At 43.4% G+C, this 16,130-nt stretch overlaps 1 protein-coding gene across 4 annotated transcripts in view; it reads right to left on the reverse strand.

Annotated features, from left to right (window-relative positions):
* Positions 1-16,130, reverse strand: part of FUBP3 (far upstream element binding protein 3) — a 38,994-nt gene that overhangs the window by 11,097 nt on the left and 11,767 nt on the right. For 2 of the 4 annotated variants that reach the window (XM_032708333.1, XM_032708330.1), the window contains exons 3-13: positions 14,549-14,599; positions 14,033-14,066; positions 12,405-12,454; positions 10,802-10,873; positions 10,055-10,112; positions 7,304-7,466; positions 6,310-6,408; positions 4,261-4,365; positions 3,768-3,870; positions 2,992-3,092; positions 1,816-1,957 (exon numbers count right to left, since the gene is read on the reverse strand). In XM_032708333.1, coding sequence (XP_032564224.1) covers positions 1,816-1,957; positions 2,992-3,092; positions 3,768-3,870; positions 4,261-4,365; positions 6,310-6,408; positions 7,304-7,466; positions 10,055-10,112; positions 10,802-10,873; positions 12,405-12,454; positions 14,033-14,066; positions 14,549-14,599 — 978 coding nt within the window. The remainder of the gene's footprint in view (positions 1-1,815; positions 1,958-2,991; positions 3,093-3,767; positions 3,871-4,260; positions 4,366-6,309; positions 6,409-7,303; positions 7,467-10,054; positions 10,113-10,801; positions 10,874-12,404; positions 12,455-14,032; positions 14,067-14,548; positions 14,600-16,130) is intronic. The other 2 variants (XM_032708331.1, XM_032708332.1) reach the window with 2 other exon arrangements.

Below are 16,130 nucleotides of genomic sequence, written 5' to 3' on the forward strand. Positions count from 1 at the left end.
TCTGCCCTGCACAGGAAGCAACAAGAACTGGCTGTCTTGCATCAATGTATGGAGAGTGTAGCACATCCATGCCGGTCCAGGCCCCAAAAGGCAACACTACAGCCATCACTCACTTGACAAAAGTGAAGGCTGCAGCAGCCTAAGAGCATAGGCACTGTGAGAACACCGATTACAAGGTGGTATTACAATGCTACAAGCACTCAAATCACCATACAACTAGTAATTAGTCACTCCAGAAAGCTTCTGATCTGGCTGGGTAAGAATCCCTATTTTGCTGTTGTGGAAACAAAGGTAAAAAGCCACCCTTCACCCCCCAGTGAGGCTGTGCCAGGTCCTGCACTTGAATGGTAGGACGTTCTCTCCACTACCTGCATTTATCTTTTCAGCATGCAGAGCTCTCTGTAGTCACAAATGCTCCACTTCAGTGCACTGCAGAACAACAAGTGACCTTTTCTGATCCTTTATTAAGGATGACTAATGGATACAGCAATAAAGTTTCATTATAATTTGCTTTTTCCGTACATATAAGTCTCACTCATGGGCTTAAAATTTGCTTTGCTTGATCTTTCACCCAACTGGCCTGTTCAGTGAGGACAAGCACAATCACCCTGCAATTTCTGCATAATGGGGAAAGCAGGTGGGTTTTCATATTGAAAAAAGTGTTCAGGTTTGTGGCACAGAACAACATCTGAAAACAATTGCAGATACGTGGCTGACCTGCCCGTGTCCCTTGTCATCCAACAAGGCAGGAGCTCAGGGTGCTGTGGGGCCAGACACACAGCAGGGAACAGCAGTGATGTGCACCACATCTCATCACAAGCTCAGTCCTGCCCAGAAAACTCCAAGCCACTGAAACATGTCACAATGCCCTCAGATCTCTGCCTCCTTTCCTGGTGTAGCTTGTCTATTCCTATTCTATTTGCTGAGGCTAAAAGCCAACTGTGATTACCCAAATACCAGTTAAGGCACATATCACTCTTTCTCAAATAAACAGATAGAACAATTAAATACACCTCCTTTGATAGGTCAGTGCATTAGCTCAGACAAATCACAACAGCTCAGAGCAACAGAGCTCTTCTACTCCTGGTTCTACCCTAAGTACTGCTCCATGTGTAGCTCCTGCTCTGTGACAAACTGAGACTGCTGCTGATGCTCAGTATCATAACCATCGTGGGGTTGTCCTGGTCCTTGAGAGGAAGGTCTGATGACTCCTCCTCCATCTCCTTAGCATGGAGAGATCCAATGGCTAAGGCAGCCAAGGGCCCTCCATGGCAGTGAACATGCTCCCAAGGTGCACCAGGTCAGGTGCCAGCCCAGATGCAGACAAGACAAATCCTGCTACTTCACTTTATTCATCACACACTTCAGGTATGTGGTTGGAAGCAGCTACTGTTATTACCACACTCACAGACCTTCCATTTCATCACACAGCACTCAGAAATCCAGCATGATGAAATGACTGCTCTGCTTGTCCCTGATAAACTGTCCTTTAAACGAATTCTATATAAAAAGAATCCACAAATGAACCTGCCTTTTCTCAGCCAGCTGCTTGTTATAACAAGCTTATTTGACAGCTCTGCATGAAGAGCCTCTCTTAGAGCTTGTGAACAAGGGCCTGGAGAGTACAATTATGAGTGAGAGCACCACAAAGAAAACAACCACAAGCGGCTATAGCTTATTCCTATGCTGCATTCACCGGCCACTAAATACCTACAATTACAGAAAACTCCAAAGCTTCACTGTCAGGCAGCAAGAACGTGACCATCCTGAGAGGGAACGATTGCAAGCTCTGGTATTTGGAGTCACCAAACCCACCTTTGCCTATAACAAGCCCACACTTGTCAGCTGGCACCGTGTAGGTTATTTCCTGCATGCCCCCGGGTGTTCCGACGCTCCAGTCCCCACGGCCACGGCCTCTTCCTCGGGCAACAGCCAAGCTTCCAAAGCCATCTCGTTCCTTCCAAGGCAAAACACGTGTATCAGTGGGTTTTTTTGCTGGCCCCAATGCACATTCAAAACCAAAATAAAGCAAGGTAAGTTAAACTGGCTGATAATCAATGGCGCTGGATTAAGATATTCTTGGACAGCAGTTTCACACTGAAGGTTTTGAAGCACTTTAAAGAAATGCCAAGTAATGTAGGTTACAGTTGCCTTCCTGACTCAGGAAGATATTTATATTTTTAAATGCATGCCTTCTGAAATAAACCTATAAATAAGCATCAACTACTAAAGGTCTTTTAGTCTGTGACAGGGGCTCTCTTTAGAGCAAACAACAGATCTTGGCACAGACACACACAGGAGTTGCTTCCAAACCCTTTCAAGTGTCATCCTTTAAAGAACTGCTGGAATTAGTCAGCTGAAACTCACATTTTCCAGAACTTCCAGAGGAAGCTTTTAAGTTCAAAGACACGTAAAGGACGTACCTATTTTGGGTAACTGATTTCTCCAAAATCAAAAAGCCGTGGGCAGTCAGAGGCTATCATGACAGACCTCAAAACTTAAGTGGATTATTAAAAAAATTAATGAAATCAAGCATTCAAACCAGATCCTGGGCAAGAAGAGTTATCAAGATGGACAAATTATGGACCTTGATGGACAAATTATGGACCTTGATGGACAAATTATGTTCAGGTACCTGATATGGCCTAATGTCTTAGTTTCTTACAATGTAAAAGGGAATATACAACTTCTTTCATGAGCCTGCCATACCACTTCACCCACCTTTGTACTTCTTGCTCTTGGGCAATGCAACATGTTGCTGTGTCTTAGAGCACAGTGTCTCAATACCTGAACATTTATCCCCCTCCTGTGCCCTCCCACCAGATCAGAGGGCTGGAGTCTGAAGAGGAGGCACCCCTGAGTGCTGGCAATGCTCTGCTGTCTGAGCAGAGCCTCCAGTCACTGTCTGATGTGACTCCACTCCACCAGGTCACCATTTCCAAATAACTTAAGTTCCCATATGTTCCCATAGAAGCCCTTTCCAGGACCCACCTGTGCCGTGAGGATGAGCTCATTGATGATGTGTGCTGCGTGTTGACACCTGTCAGGAAGCCCCATGACCTGTGCAACTCTTTCAGAGCTAATCCCATCATCTGTGAAGAGAGGTGGCAAAGACCAAATTAAAAGGAGAAAACATCCACTCGCCAACACAAGCTTCCTTCCAGCACCACCACTGCTGGCAGCATTTTCACACAACAGAACTATCCCAGGAGCTACTGCTTCCCTCCACCTTCAGCCCCTCTTCCCTGGACTGAAAGAAGACAAAACCCAGCCCACACTGCAGAGGGAACAACACTCAAAAGAAAACACACTTTCAAATGTCAAAAAGCCATGAAAGAGATTGATATAATTTTAAGAGGACAAAAGGCAGCTTTGATAGGTGATCAGACAGCCAAGGACCCAGAGAAAGTTACTCAGAATTAATCAACTCCTGATCCCCAAAGGCTTTAATGTCCTGAAGGAGAGTTCTTTAACAGGAAATAAAAGATTTTTGTTATTGTTATTTTGTTTATCCGTACAGTTACCACTCAAGACATGACTGTTGTGACAGCTAATGTTTGCAAATGAGCTGTATATAATCTTAACTCTCTGAAAACCAGAAGTGCATGAGGAGGCAGCACATCATATTTAAATGGGTTTCAGAAAGAGAACAATGCACCTGTAAATGAGGAAAGCCTAAGCTGCTGGAACCTCAGCTCAGATTCACTTTAGCAATCCCAAAGTGGAACACTGGTCAGAAAGTAACGGCTCTCCATCCTCACACAAACCTGGTTTAAATTGAATCCTAACTCCAGCATCATTCTGAATCTTTTTGATCATTTCTCCATTTCTTCCTATCACAATTCCAACAGCAAACCTGGGCACAGAGACCTGATGGGAAAGGCAAAGGAGTATGAAAGCTCAGAGAACTAGACTGAATGACTCTGATTTTACAAGGAGATGCTCTTTAACTTTGAGGACGGGCCATGTTAGGCAGCTCCAGGCTACAGAACTGCATTGCTAGAGAAAAACAAACAGGTGGCCACAAATTCCTTCCCCACTAAACGAACTCTGCACTACAAGAATGCAGCTTAAAAAAAGAGACAATTAGAAAGGTGCCATCTGGGAGTCCACGAGAACTCCTCTTCGCGGCCAGACTCAACTCTTCTGGCAAAAGAACACAATGCATTTCAAAACAATGTTACATGTGCAGTTTGATGACTTCCACCCACTGCCCATCCCACAGGGAGGTTTAGCAGAGTACTCGTGACGGAAACGTACCTCTATGCTGCCTCCTCCCATCCTAGCACTGAAATCATTGCGCACGCCTCGGAAGTCTGCCTGATCTTTCTCTCGGATGATCTCCAGTACCATTTCCCTCGCTTGCTACATGGGGAAAGAAGTTACAGTTAGCTTAAAATTGTTCTGCTTGCCCTCCTGGTGTTAGGGCCTCGACAGTGGCTCCAGGCACAGGGATCTCCACCTCCTTAACGGGAACAGCATTTTGATTTAGGGTTTCTTTTTACCACAGTCAGTGGAGATCTTGATGGCATCTTCCACATCTGACAAAACCTGCCGAGTGCATAAGGTGGCAGCTTGTTGTGTGCAATTGCTTCCTCCAGTCTTTCAAAAAGGCCCTTTACCTTTTAAAGTATCTTCGATTTTTTGTTCTATTTTTAGATTAAAGGAAGTGAAGGCCCTTTCCTACTGGGTATCAACATAGTAAGGTAGAAGCTGAAGTAGCACAGCAGAGATCACGTCCACCAAGAGCCAGAGAGCACGTGCCAAGGAGGCAGGTGGGTAGTTTTGAGCTTACTGTCTCAGTGAAAAGTTAAGTCCAAGTCTGCAGCAATCCAGCAAGATGTTTTCTGAGACAAGTGAATATTCTTCCTACCTACTGGGAGCCCTCAAGGCCATTCACAAGCCTGCATGTAGCCCAGCTAGTAAAAGGGTACCTTGGAAATAAGCCAAGAGTAGTCACCATTAAAAAAAAAAAAAAAAAAGCCTACATGTCAAACCCAAGCCTTTGTTTCTCTTTATTACCAGTCAAGCTTTGACACCTTGGTTCTACTTCCTAGCTTGAGGGACAGTGATGAATCTAACTCCTTTAATTTTTACGTATTTTCCATGTTTCCAGGGTATCTTTTGCAGAAGGAAAGAACAACATCAATTTCTGAAATGTCAAGACAGAAATAAGGGATTTCACAGGGATTTGAGGGAGTTAAGAAACACTGTTACAGTATCCATAGAATCCCACCAAACCCAAGGATTCACCCTTGTTTCTTGAGTGCTTTCTAAGCATGCTCAACTTTAAGTGCCTCAAAGATCTTCCAGCCTATGCAGTCTCCATGTTTCCTTGGAGTGACATATGGCACAGAAGATGTGACGAGCAAATCTCGCAAGGCAGAAGCCACCTGGGGAGTGGCAGCACTGAAAGTACAATTCAATTAAAAGTAGCCAGACTGCCATTACACTCCTTTCTGCACAGCCATACCTCCACAGTAAGAATTTTGGGGAAAAAAAGTATTAAATCTAAAAACATGTATTAAATCTTGCAATAAGATCTTTGAAAAATACAACCCAACCCTGAGCAACGTCAACTGCTGCAGCAATTTATGATTAGGGAGATCCTATGAAACAGAACTACTTTTATTGGAGACAGGAATGCTAAGCTAGATTTAAGTACTTAGCAAGGTATGAAAGGCACTTGCTGAGAAGTGAAACCATGGCTGGGAAGTTTAGCCATGGCTAAACTTCAATGCTTTAATTCAAGTGCTCCCATCAGGCTGCAATCCTCCAGTCTCTGGCCGATGGTGGGTTTTAGTTTGAACCGCAGGTATGTCCAGATCTTGTAGAACCCTGACACAAGCACACTGAGGTACCAATATTAAGCAAACCCCTTGGTTTCAGGAGTTGTTTGGGGATAGTTTCTTTTAATTACCTGCGTCAATTGGCTGTCTGAGAGTTCTGTGGAAGGTCCACTGTCTCAAACGTGTGATTTAGTCACTCACTAAGAACCCATTTGCTCAAGTGACAGAGCTGGGATTTTTTGCCACACAGACTGGAAAGCATTTCAAAGCTACTTTCTCCAAACCCTCCTCATCTCTACTCCTACCCATGTATAATATTTATGTAGAGTGACAGCTCCTAGGTTATGCTGTAAACAAGCTAGTCTGGTGTTTTAACTTGCTCTACTCAACCTTACAGAACAAAAGCAGCATGGATTATTACATTTACAGTTGGATTTGACTCCATCAGATGCTCACAAACACACTAAAGTTTAAATTTCTCCTCAGTTCTCTGGGGCAACTGCTCGTTTGTGCTACATACCTGTACTTTAAATGCATCTCCAGTAATACGGAGAGGTTTGTCTGCTCCAGTGGGCAACGGACCATCCTGGATCATGATCATTTTCACACCTGTTCGCTCCTGAAGAAAAAGCACAGAGCACTTTGCTAAGCAGAGCCCCTGAAAAAAGGGACTAGGTCTGGGTTACTCAACATTACGTAGGTGAAATCAGCACCTTTACAGAATGCTACTTCAGCTCTTCACGAGCAGTTATAGCACAAATTCAGTAACAGTCCTAGAGTGTGAAGGACTGCCAGAAAGTGTGCTACTCCTGAAGCTCTCAAATAGCTGAATCCTTGCAAGGAGAACCCCCTCTACCTTGACAGCTGATTTTCCAGCCCTTTCCAAAATCTGTAGCTGTCTGCATGTAACAGTTACTATGTGAGCAGCCTCAAAACTGTATGACAGAGGTCTAACCAGGGCACTCAAAACCCCTACATTTTTTGACATAGATGCTTTTCTAAAACCCTTTACTCTTTAAAAACTTGTACCAGGTGGAGGAATAAAGAATGTCTAGGAACATAGTTTATACGTAACACAACACTTTTAATTAGAAAGGGGTGGGATGAGGAAAAAAAAAGATGACACACACCAGCTTTATCACAGATCAGCAACAACAGAGAAGCACAGCACTCTACAACAGCATGGCTGGCATTAAAAATACTGCAGAGCAGAGCAGACACAGCCCTTCCTTGGCTACAAGGATCCCCTCCTGAACAGCACACACCAAGTGTTATCTACAGCACATGGGTTTCTGTCACAGTTCTGGCAAAACTCCACTACCTGCGTAGCTGGGGCCACACCGATTTTGTTTGTAACACAAGATTGGATTTGAGTCCAGCTCTCTGAAGGCAGAAGAGTAGTCCCTGCTGGAGAAGGTTAGAGCATCTAAAGCTCTCCATTTCAGCCCGCTCCTGTCGATCTAGAGAAGCTGCAGTAGGGAAGAGGAGCCCTAAAGGAAATGCATCTTGCGCACCTGCAACTGTTTTATTGTTTCACCTCCTTTGCCGATGACTAGACCCACTTTGGATGCCGGGATCAAAATCTCCTGAATCGTACTGTTGCCATCAACATCGTTGTGAAAACCAGGTCCGTTCCGACAGCGATCTACAATCTGCCCCAGTAGCCGTTTTGCTTGTCTTTGGAAAAGAATCGAGGGAAACAACCATTAGACAACATTGTTCCACGTGACCAAGAGACCAGGAACCATCGAAATGGAGAGTGATCAGGGAGAGGAGAAGAAGTGAAAAGATGGAAGAAACCATAGTCAGCACAAATGTTTGCCTTTTTTCTTTTTAAACTCTTTGATATCTATTTTCCCCTATCATGATTACTTAATAAGCAGTTTGATTTTTGAAAGGGGAAGAGAGAAGGAAGAGCAGCAGCATGCTCTGACCTCTTGAGAAGTTAAGGACAATAGTTGGACTATAGCATTTGGGGTGCTTACTTTCAATGAAGATGCTTTAGCTTCTGAACTTTCCTAACACACACAGTATTTGGTAAAACTCAAATTCTGTTCTCCTTCTCAGTCAAGACAAAACGTACACACTGCTCTGATACTAACACAGCCCGTGGATTAACCATTCTCTGATCAGTCCCAGGCAACTGCCTTGCTCTTCTCTGCCTGCTCTTACCAGCAGCACCAGAACACTGTCCTAACACAGCCTCTGCTCCAAGCAGTAGGTGCTGAAGCTACACCACGAAGTGAGGCAAGGATACTGCAGCAGCCACCAGTGAAAGACTGGGTTCTTCTACTCCTGGTGAGAAGAGACACACAAAGAAGCATTTGGGAGATTAAAGATCCCTCCACTAAAATATTTAGCATGTCAGAGGTGACTGACAGGGTTGTCCCTCATCTTGATGACTCCTATACCAACACATCCCATTCCTGCCCTGGTCCCAACACCCTTCTGAAAGTCAAAGAAATTCACTGGTTCCCTGCTCATTCCAATGCAGCCTCTTCCCCTCTCTCCACTTCACACCAAGCTGTGGCACCCTAAGAATGATTGTCTTCTCCCTGGGAATTTGAGGAAGCAGTACAAAGTCACCCCTTCAAGCAGACATTCACCCAAGGCAGCTCAGGGGGTGGTGCTGAGGTTGCACACAGAGCAGAGCACTGCTTGCTCTCATCTTTCTCACAAAACAAGGGAAAAGGTGGAATTTCTGGAAGCCCACTTCAAATATTCTAGAGAAGTCTTAAAGAGTTTTATTTATCTATCTTCATATTTTGCACAAAGTTCTTCTAGTCACAATATAAAGACCACAACAGTTAATACACAACATATTTCAGATGAGAAGGGGTCACTTGGAAATTAACCCTATTAATTAGTTTGCCACTGGATATAACTAATGAAAACATTTCTCACAAAACCCTTCTCAAAGAAGTCTGACATCTAATTGGTTTCCTTTCTTCATTTTCTTTTTCTACAAGTAGTATGAAAAAAATACTTCAAACAACCACTTTGACAAGAATTTTAGCACAAAAGTAAATTAAATTTCACCTAATTCCATGTCCATGTTCTGCTTCACAAATCGAGCATTCTCACTTCTAAATGTATTAATGTTTTATTTAAAGGACATGACATTTAACTGCTTTTTTCAGAACCATGAAGTCTTAACTATAACTCTCCCCCCTTTTCCCCAACTGCATCAGGCATCCCAGCTTTTCAATATTTTGCTCTTGTTCTGAAATATCCTTTGCTAAAGGGGGAAAAAGCACTTCAATACCAGCAAGAAGACACTGCTTGCCCTATAATGTGAGTCTGCCAATTATATTTATTCTGGCTCACTGCTTGCAGTATTATGGTAGAATAAGGAGATTTAAGTACCCTTAGATCTCTTAAGAATGGAAGAATGATGAGTGTCTTCTCTTTAGAGAGACAGTCTTTGCACCCATGTATTTTCACTATCAAATGCAACTCAAAGATTTCCAGATGGATTTTAAAAAACCCACCTACCCAAAGGCTGGGGAGAGAAAGAGCAGCTCCATATGTTAAGTGTGTTCCTGTAAGCCTGAGGATCCTGGATCCAGTTCCAGCAGGAGGTCCTCAACTGGTTTGTGAGAGTCTCAAACTCAGCTCCTGGGAAGGGGGAGGGAGGAAACACTGTCCCTAAAGTTTCTATAGGACTAAAGATCAGAAATCCCTGCGGGCTTGGCCACGTGTCTCTACCATGCAAGGAGCAGAATCAAGACTTGGGTTCAGTCCTTTGCTTCTTGTTGGCAGCGATGCAGAGACAAGCACCCAGTGGGCCTCATGCTGCTCTGCAACAACACCAACACCTCCAGGGTACCCTGGAGTGGCACCGACAGGCTTTACAGGCCTCATGCAGCCCTTCTTCAGCTGGAAGGATGGTCATCTCAATAGGAGTAGGGAAGCGAAGGGGAGAAGAGAAGTGCCCTTCAAACAGCTTAGCTCAGTATCCTGGAAAGCTGCAGTTGGAAAACTGCATCCTGGGTGCCCTAAGAGCAACCTCACCCTGCGGAGGGGAATTCCAAGGAAATTTCTGCAGAGGATTCAAACTGCAAGTGGAAAAAAAAAAAAAAAAAAGCCTTTGAGGTGCACGGTTTAAAGCATCAGACCAAGAGGTTCTATGCTCCAGAGACCCTCAAGTTTCTCTAGGCCAACATTTGCTGGTGTGGCTAATAACCAAGTAGCACCACTGACAGAGCGCAGCATTAGGGAGAAGAGAAAGAAGGAAAAAGGAGGGAAATGAAATCAGAACTCACTCAATGCTCTCTGGTGTCCCGGTGAGCACACAGGGCCTCTCGGGCATCCCACCACTGTCTGCAAAGGAAACAAGAAGGAAACTTGTAATACAAGGAATTAAAAATGTGGCAGCTGTTTCAGTAACTATCAAGCACCAATGGAAGCACCACCCCCCTGCACGCAGAACATGCTAAAAGAATTCAAAGACATCCAGGATCAACATATTTTAAATGATTTACTGGATGTCTGCATTCCTTTAAAGCCTTCCTCACCAATTAGAGGGAGGGGTAAGAACTCAGATGACATTCATCAACATTTCCATGTACAGCACTGCAGCACAGCCTTCTCCACAGCAAACTGGCACAGAACAATGATCCCATTTGGGTGGATGGTCCCATTTGATGATGCAAAGCAAGCACAGAGAGCTGCTGCCACCCTCTTGGAATGTCTTCTGCCAGGACTTGGAGCTGACCAGACCAGTCAGAGGCAAACCACAAGAGCTGAGCAAAGTGGCACCACCAGGAGGGGACCCAACAAAATGGACTGTCCATTTGCACTGTGCTCCATTTGCACTGTGCCATTCCCCAAACCACCTGACAAACCTGTTCTCTCTGCTGGCTGGGAGGTGGGTCCCACAACAGCTCTCCCATGCCTGTATCCCTGTTAATGCTGATAACACACCGGGAGCACGGGAAGTGCCTGATCTAATGGCCACAACACCCTTCAACATTAAAACCTGTTCACCCACCGTACAAAGAGCCTCTTACCTGGAGCAATTTGAATTTTGCAGCCAGACTCTGCCTGAATCCGTGAGATCTGTTCTCCTCCCCTGCCGATTACTGAAATGAGTTCAACAAGCATCAGAACATACCATTTTCACAGGTAACTGCAGAGCACCTTCCCCCTTTTACTCCTCTGCAGCTATCTATAAAGGAACAGTTTGACTCCAGGATTGCAGAAGAGACATCCACAGCATGATCAAATTCATCACAGCAGAAAAAAAACAACATTAAAATACTGCTGAAAGTTATTCTATTTGCTTGCAAAAACAAACCAAAAACCCTGTCTCGCACTGGAATGGAAATACATAAGGCACCACTTTGAGTGTGGCTAGAAGAGTAATTTAAGTACATCTTGTTCAGCCTGAATCAATAAGCCAGTTATCTGGGGGACTAAAAAACACAAAGACTTTTATTTCTTTAAAATTCCTGTTTTACTGCCATTTTTGAATGGCCATGTTATTTGGCTGGTCTGCATTTAGACAGAACTACATCCTGAAATGCTCCATCGACCTCAAGTGAACACAAAAATCCATCTCCCTTAACTCTCAGAGTTGACACATTGCTGCTTCACAATGAGACAGAGGACAGACTGTGCCAATCCCCATTCCTACCCTTCCCAGACTGCAAAAAGAGCAAAACTGTCAAGTCAAACAGGTATGCCTGGCTCAGGATGCTCCCAAAGAAGCATCCCAGCTGTGGGTTTGCATCCCCCACATCTGTGTGCCCCTCAACCAGGATCAGATTTAACACAGAGATGATGCCTGCAAAGCTCCCCCTCTTCCAGGGCCAACATTGCCCCACGTGTGGGGATTGATAAATAAAGAGGTCTGGCAGGAGAGGAATGAGCATTTCCTTTGCAGGAATTTGAGTTACAGTCTTATGGTGTCTTTCGAGTCGGGACAAAACTTGGCGCCCTATGGGGTAATTATCACGGCCTGTTATTTTCCTTTTTACTCTCCATATATCAAATTGGAAGGGATACACAGAGACCCAGCAGTGGAAGAGTCTATGCAATCACTGTAGTAACACATCAGCAGGAGGTGCCATTGAAAGGAAGAGTAATGATCATTAAGAGGAAGAGAGAAATTAGGATCAAGCTTGAAAGAGAACAGTATCAGGAATGCAAATGCAGCAAAAATTCTCATCTGGTTGTGTTTCCTTGCAGCAAATGTAGGAGAAATTTAAAATTCTGTTTAACTTGCCTTTAGTCAACTCATATTTTAACATTTAAAATATGGTTCCCTTTCTCAGGTCTCATGGTTTTGCATACTCGAAGTAAAATGTTTCAATGACGGGAAATAAATTCACTTTTGACTTGTTTATGTATTGTACTAATGGGAATTTAAAGGAGAAAATCACTAGAACTCCCAGTAACTTGTACCAAATGCTCTTGTTCTTATTACAGGGACACCAAACTTTTCCATGCAGTTTGCATCTGGATTTTAAACACAGATCCTCTGGTCCCCACGAAGACAGCATTAAACAAGGCTTATCCAAGGCTAGTAAGCACAAAAACTTGTGTCAGAATAAACAGCATTCCTGCACAGGAAACACATCAAGAAGCATCAAAAGCATCCAAGGTACTTACTAAATCCAACCATTTTATCAGGCACTTTGAACTCTTCTGTTATTACAGCCCTAAAAGAAGAAAAAAAAAAAAAAAAAAGAAAAAAAGAAAACCCCATCAAATAGTCATTATAAAGAACATTTTGGAGACAATTACATCCCTGCCATGAAAGCTGGGCTCAACACAAGGATTCTGCACACACCACAGTCAAAATCATTTGTTTCTGAAGGGCCCTCTCATGGTCACCCAACTCCTCCTATGCTGGATCCATTTCCAGTCTATCTCTGCTATCTTCAATGGAGCTGATGGAAAAACCTCTTTTTGTCATTCTTACAGACAGGTTTAACACAAAAAAAGAAAAAAAAAGGCAAAGTTTCCTTAATATTGAGCCTAGACCTTCCAAGCAGCATCTGCCAACTGATCTGGATATGCTCTTCCCAAGACACACTAATCAAAGCCAGTCCTGGCATGACCCCCCTCCAATATTCACTGGTTTGGTGTTTTGCGGGGGGGTTTTGCCTGTTTGTCCTTATCATTCTTTGCCTTGGAATTAATAAAAGTTGCCTTTAATTATCCTCTGAATTCTTATTATCTCAACACTTCCATATCTATTGCTCTTTGGACTTTTTCAATGTGGCTCTGTCTCAAAACAACACCCAAAGCAGTTTCCTAAGACCTGACCATAGACAAGTAAAAGGAATTAACTTGGTTATTTTGTTATGCCATCTCTACCTTGTGGAAAACACAACAAAACGAATATGAAATTTGCATATATGCAATATATACCATTTGTTCAGCAATCTCAAAAGCAATGAAACACCTGCATAGTAAATTCAATGCAGGTTTTGTGGTGAGGTATTTTAAAATGTTCCCCCTTTTGGTTTTAGATCAGTTAGGGAAGGTATAAAATACACACAAGACTTAAGTTGCAGATAAAGTACTAATACTGCCCACCCCTGTCTGGGCTGTTCTAGCTGGACATTAGCTTTAACTTAACCATTAAAAATTCAGGGTTCTACAGTCTTCATGCACATTTTTTGTCCCTTCTGCTGAGGCCCCAAACAGCTGGTCAGGATGGAAATGCACTACTATTCACCTTCAGGCTAATGCAGCTTTAGAAAAGCTCTCCCCCCTTCCTACTCAAAACAAGACAAACAACACCTCAGGACCAGGATTTGAGAAAAAGTGATAATCTGACATTTGTATTAGATGCTAAGATGTGCTGCACGACAACTCATAGTTGCTTCAGTCTCCTAAAACCATCTTTGACAAAGGAGTCATCCCAGGTCATATTACATCAACAAAACTAAATAATAATAATAACAATAACACATCTGTTTGATACTTCCACCATTTGTCAAAATGCCAGACCTTTTTAAACTTTTTCTTTTTTGCCCCCTGCCGGGGCAGGGGAATGGAAAGGAGAGAGAATTTTTTTTTTTTTTTGGTCCTGCAGATTTACAGGAGACATATCCAAGTTTCACATCCACTCCTCTTTTTCATCAGAACAAACAGCCCAGGCTGGAGAAAACCCAAGCTGACAGTTTCTCCACATTCTCAACCTCTGACTTCCTAACACTACTACAGATGGTGGATCAATAAACAATTAGAACTGATCAATAAATAATAAAACATAACCCACTGCTTACCTTTGATGTACCAGGGCCCCTAACTGGTTACCTACTGTGGCAGAGAGAGAAAAAAGGGAAAAAAATCAAAGCATTAGCACGGATAAACTAACTTCATCCCTATAGAAAAAGAGTTCTTACCGTTTCATCAAAAAAGAAAGAAAAGCAAAACAGTAATTTAGGTTCAGTGGCTGAAATGAATGCGTTATGTGGTACAAAACAGGAGGGGATTTCTTGATCAACACACACCATAACCCAGTGTCCAGCTGAACACAGGATAGGGAATTGATCCATGTCTCCCCATGCTGAGAGTCATGGGAGAAAATCCTGCCTGCCCAAATCCAAATCCCTGCAACTAACCTCCCCCCTTCCCAAATTAAGCCCAAAGCAGTTAAAAAAAAAAAAGGGGGGAAAAGGGAGGAGGGACAAGAGAAATTTCAAGCAGACTGGTATGTATTAAAAACAAGAATAAAAGCTGAGCAGAGTCAGAGATTCACTCAGTCCAGGCCAAAAGCATTAGGGACCGCTGGCACATACTTCTCTCTGTGTCTCTGATCTGTGCTCCATGGAGCCCACTTACACGGAGACCTGTTAAAGGAATAGGTCTGTTAAGTCACCTCGTGACACCCAAACAGTATTTAAGCCCAACCAAACACATGTTCCTGAACACACACATTCCAGGCATTTCTCCCACGTTCTCTGGTTGTCCACCTATGATGGGTTATCTCCCCACTGACACCCCTCAGACAGACTTCTCTCCCCCCCAGCTTCAACAGATTAGATCTTTCTTCCAAATGTTAATAGGGAAAATATCATTAGACCAACTCATGCAAAGTGGGAACATGTTCCCTGCTGAGCTTCCTACTGGACTTTGCCTGCAGCAAACCAGCTAAAAACCAGACCATTTGGTGCTAACAACCAGTTGAAAGATTATATTGCATGCCTGGAGGGCACAGGGAGCAAAACAAATGAAGCTGGCCAACATGTGAGCTGTGATAATAAAGATGCTGTTCCAAACTACCTTGCAGCAAGCTGCACATTCTTTGACCTGAAATAAATTGGCAATCAGCTGGCAGGGATAGAAAGTGGATGCATCTCACACTCTCTAAACCCAGCAGAAAAATGCATAAAGTTTGTGGCCAAACACTTTACTCAGAGAAAATAGACAAAGAGAGTCAATACTGTATTTCTGCTGCGTGTCAATACCTTCGTAATAGTTCTGGACCATAATATTGACAGCATATATATTTTATTACTCTCCCCAGCTCGGTGATAAGACAACTGCTGCTTTATTGACTCTGCTACATTTGTCTTTGCATATTCTCATCCGGAACATAAAAAGCTCTAATTTGATAACTATGAATATTGCAGCTGAAAAAGGTAGGTGATGTAATGGGGATTATTTGCTCTGGCTGATAAGCTCCTACCACAGAGCTGAGCAAACAGGACCAAATTCAGAATCTTGCCCCAAACTGCACTGTGGATATTTTTAGTACACCCGGTAGGTCTGGTGGTTATTGGTGTAGTGTGGGGTTGCCACAGCCAAGGCCACTCATTTATCAAGATGCCAGGAAGAGTGGTTTTAACTGTGCAAGGCTGTATTTAAATATTCCCTCGGCATTTCAATTCACCGTGGCAGCTCTGAGCAGCCTGTTCCGCTGCCCACAAATTATGAGACAGATACACATCCTATAATCAACTCCCCAAGTTCATGCAAGGAAGGGAAGAGCCTTCATTTTGTAACACAATCCTACACTTGAAAAAGACAACTTCTTAGGGGAAACCTGTACGAGCACAGGAAGTTAAAGCAGTCAGGGAATTAATGCTTTAGATGGATGTAACAAGGTCTCCAACCCATTCCAAGTACTGTCCAACCACAATAAGCCATTCACCACTCCAGGCAGACATCAGCCTTAATGTAGGTTTATTGTACACATTACTTTAAAAAAATAATGCCATAATAACTTATGTGAGAGACCATTCCTTCCACATTTCACAGATAACCTCTCCAAGAGCTGAGACTGAAGGCAGACGGAGAGAACTGGAAACGATTTACGTCCAGTCAGTTATGATTTCTCTCTGTTCTGGTGGGGAAAAAAAATGATGTGGCTCCCGGTTC

The sequence above is a fragment of the Chiroxiphia lanceolata genome, chromosome 21 (genome assembly GCF_009829145.1).
Source record: "Chiroxiphia lanceolata isolate bChiLan1 chromosome 21, bChiLan1.pri, whole genome shotgun sequence".
Lineage (NCBI taxonomy): Eukaryota > Metazoa > Chordata > Aves > Passeriformes > Pipridae > Chiroxiphia > Chiroxiphia lanceolata.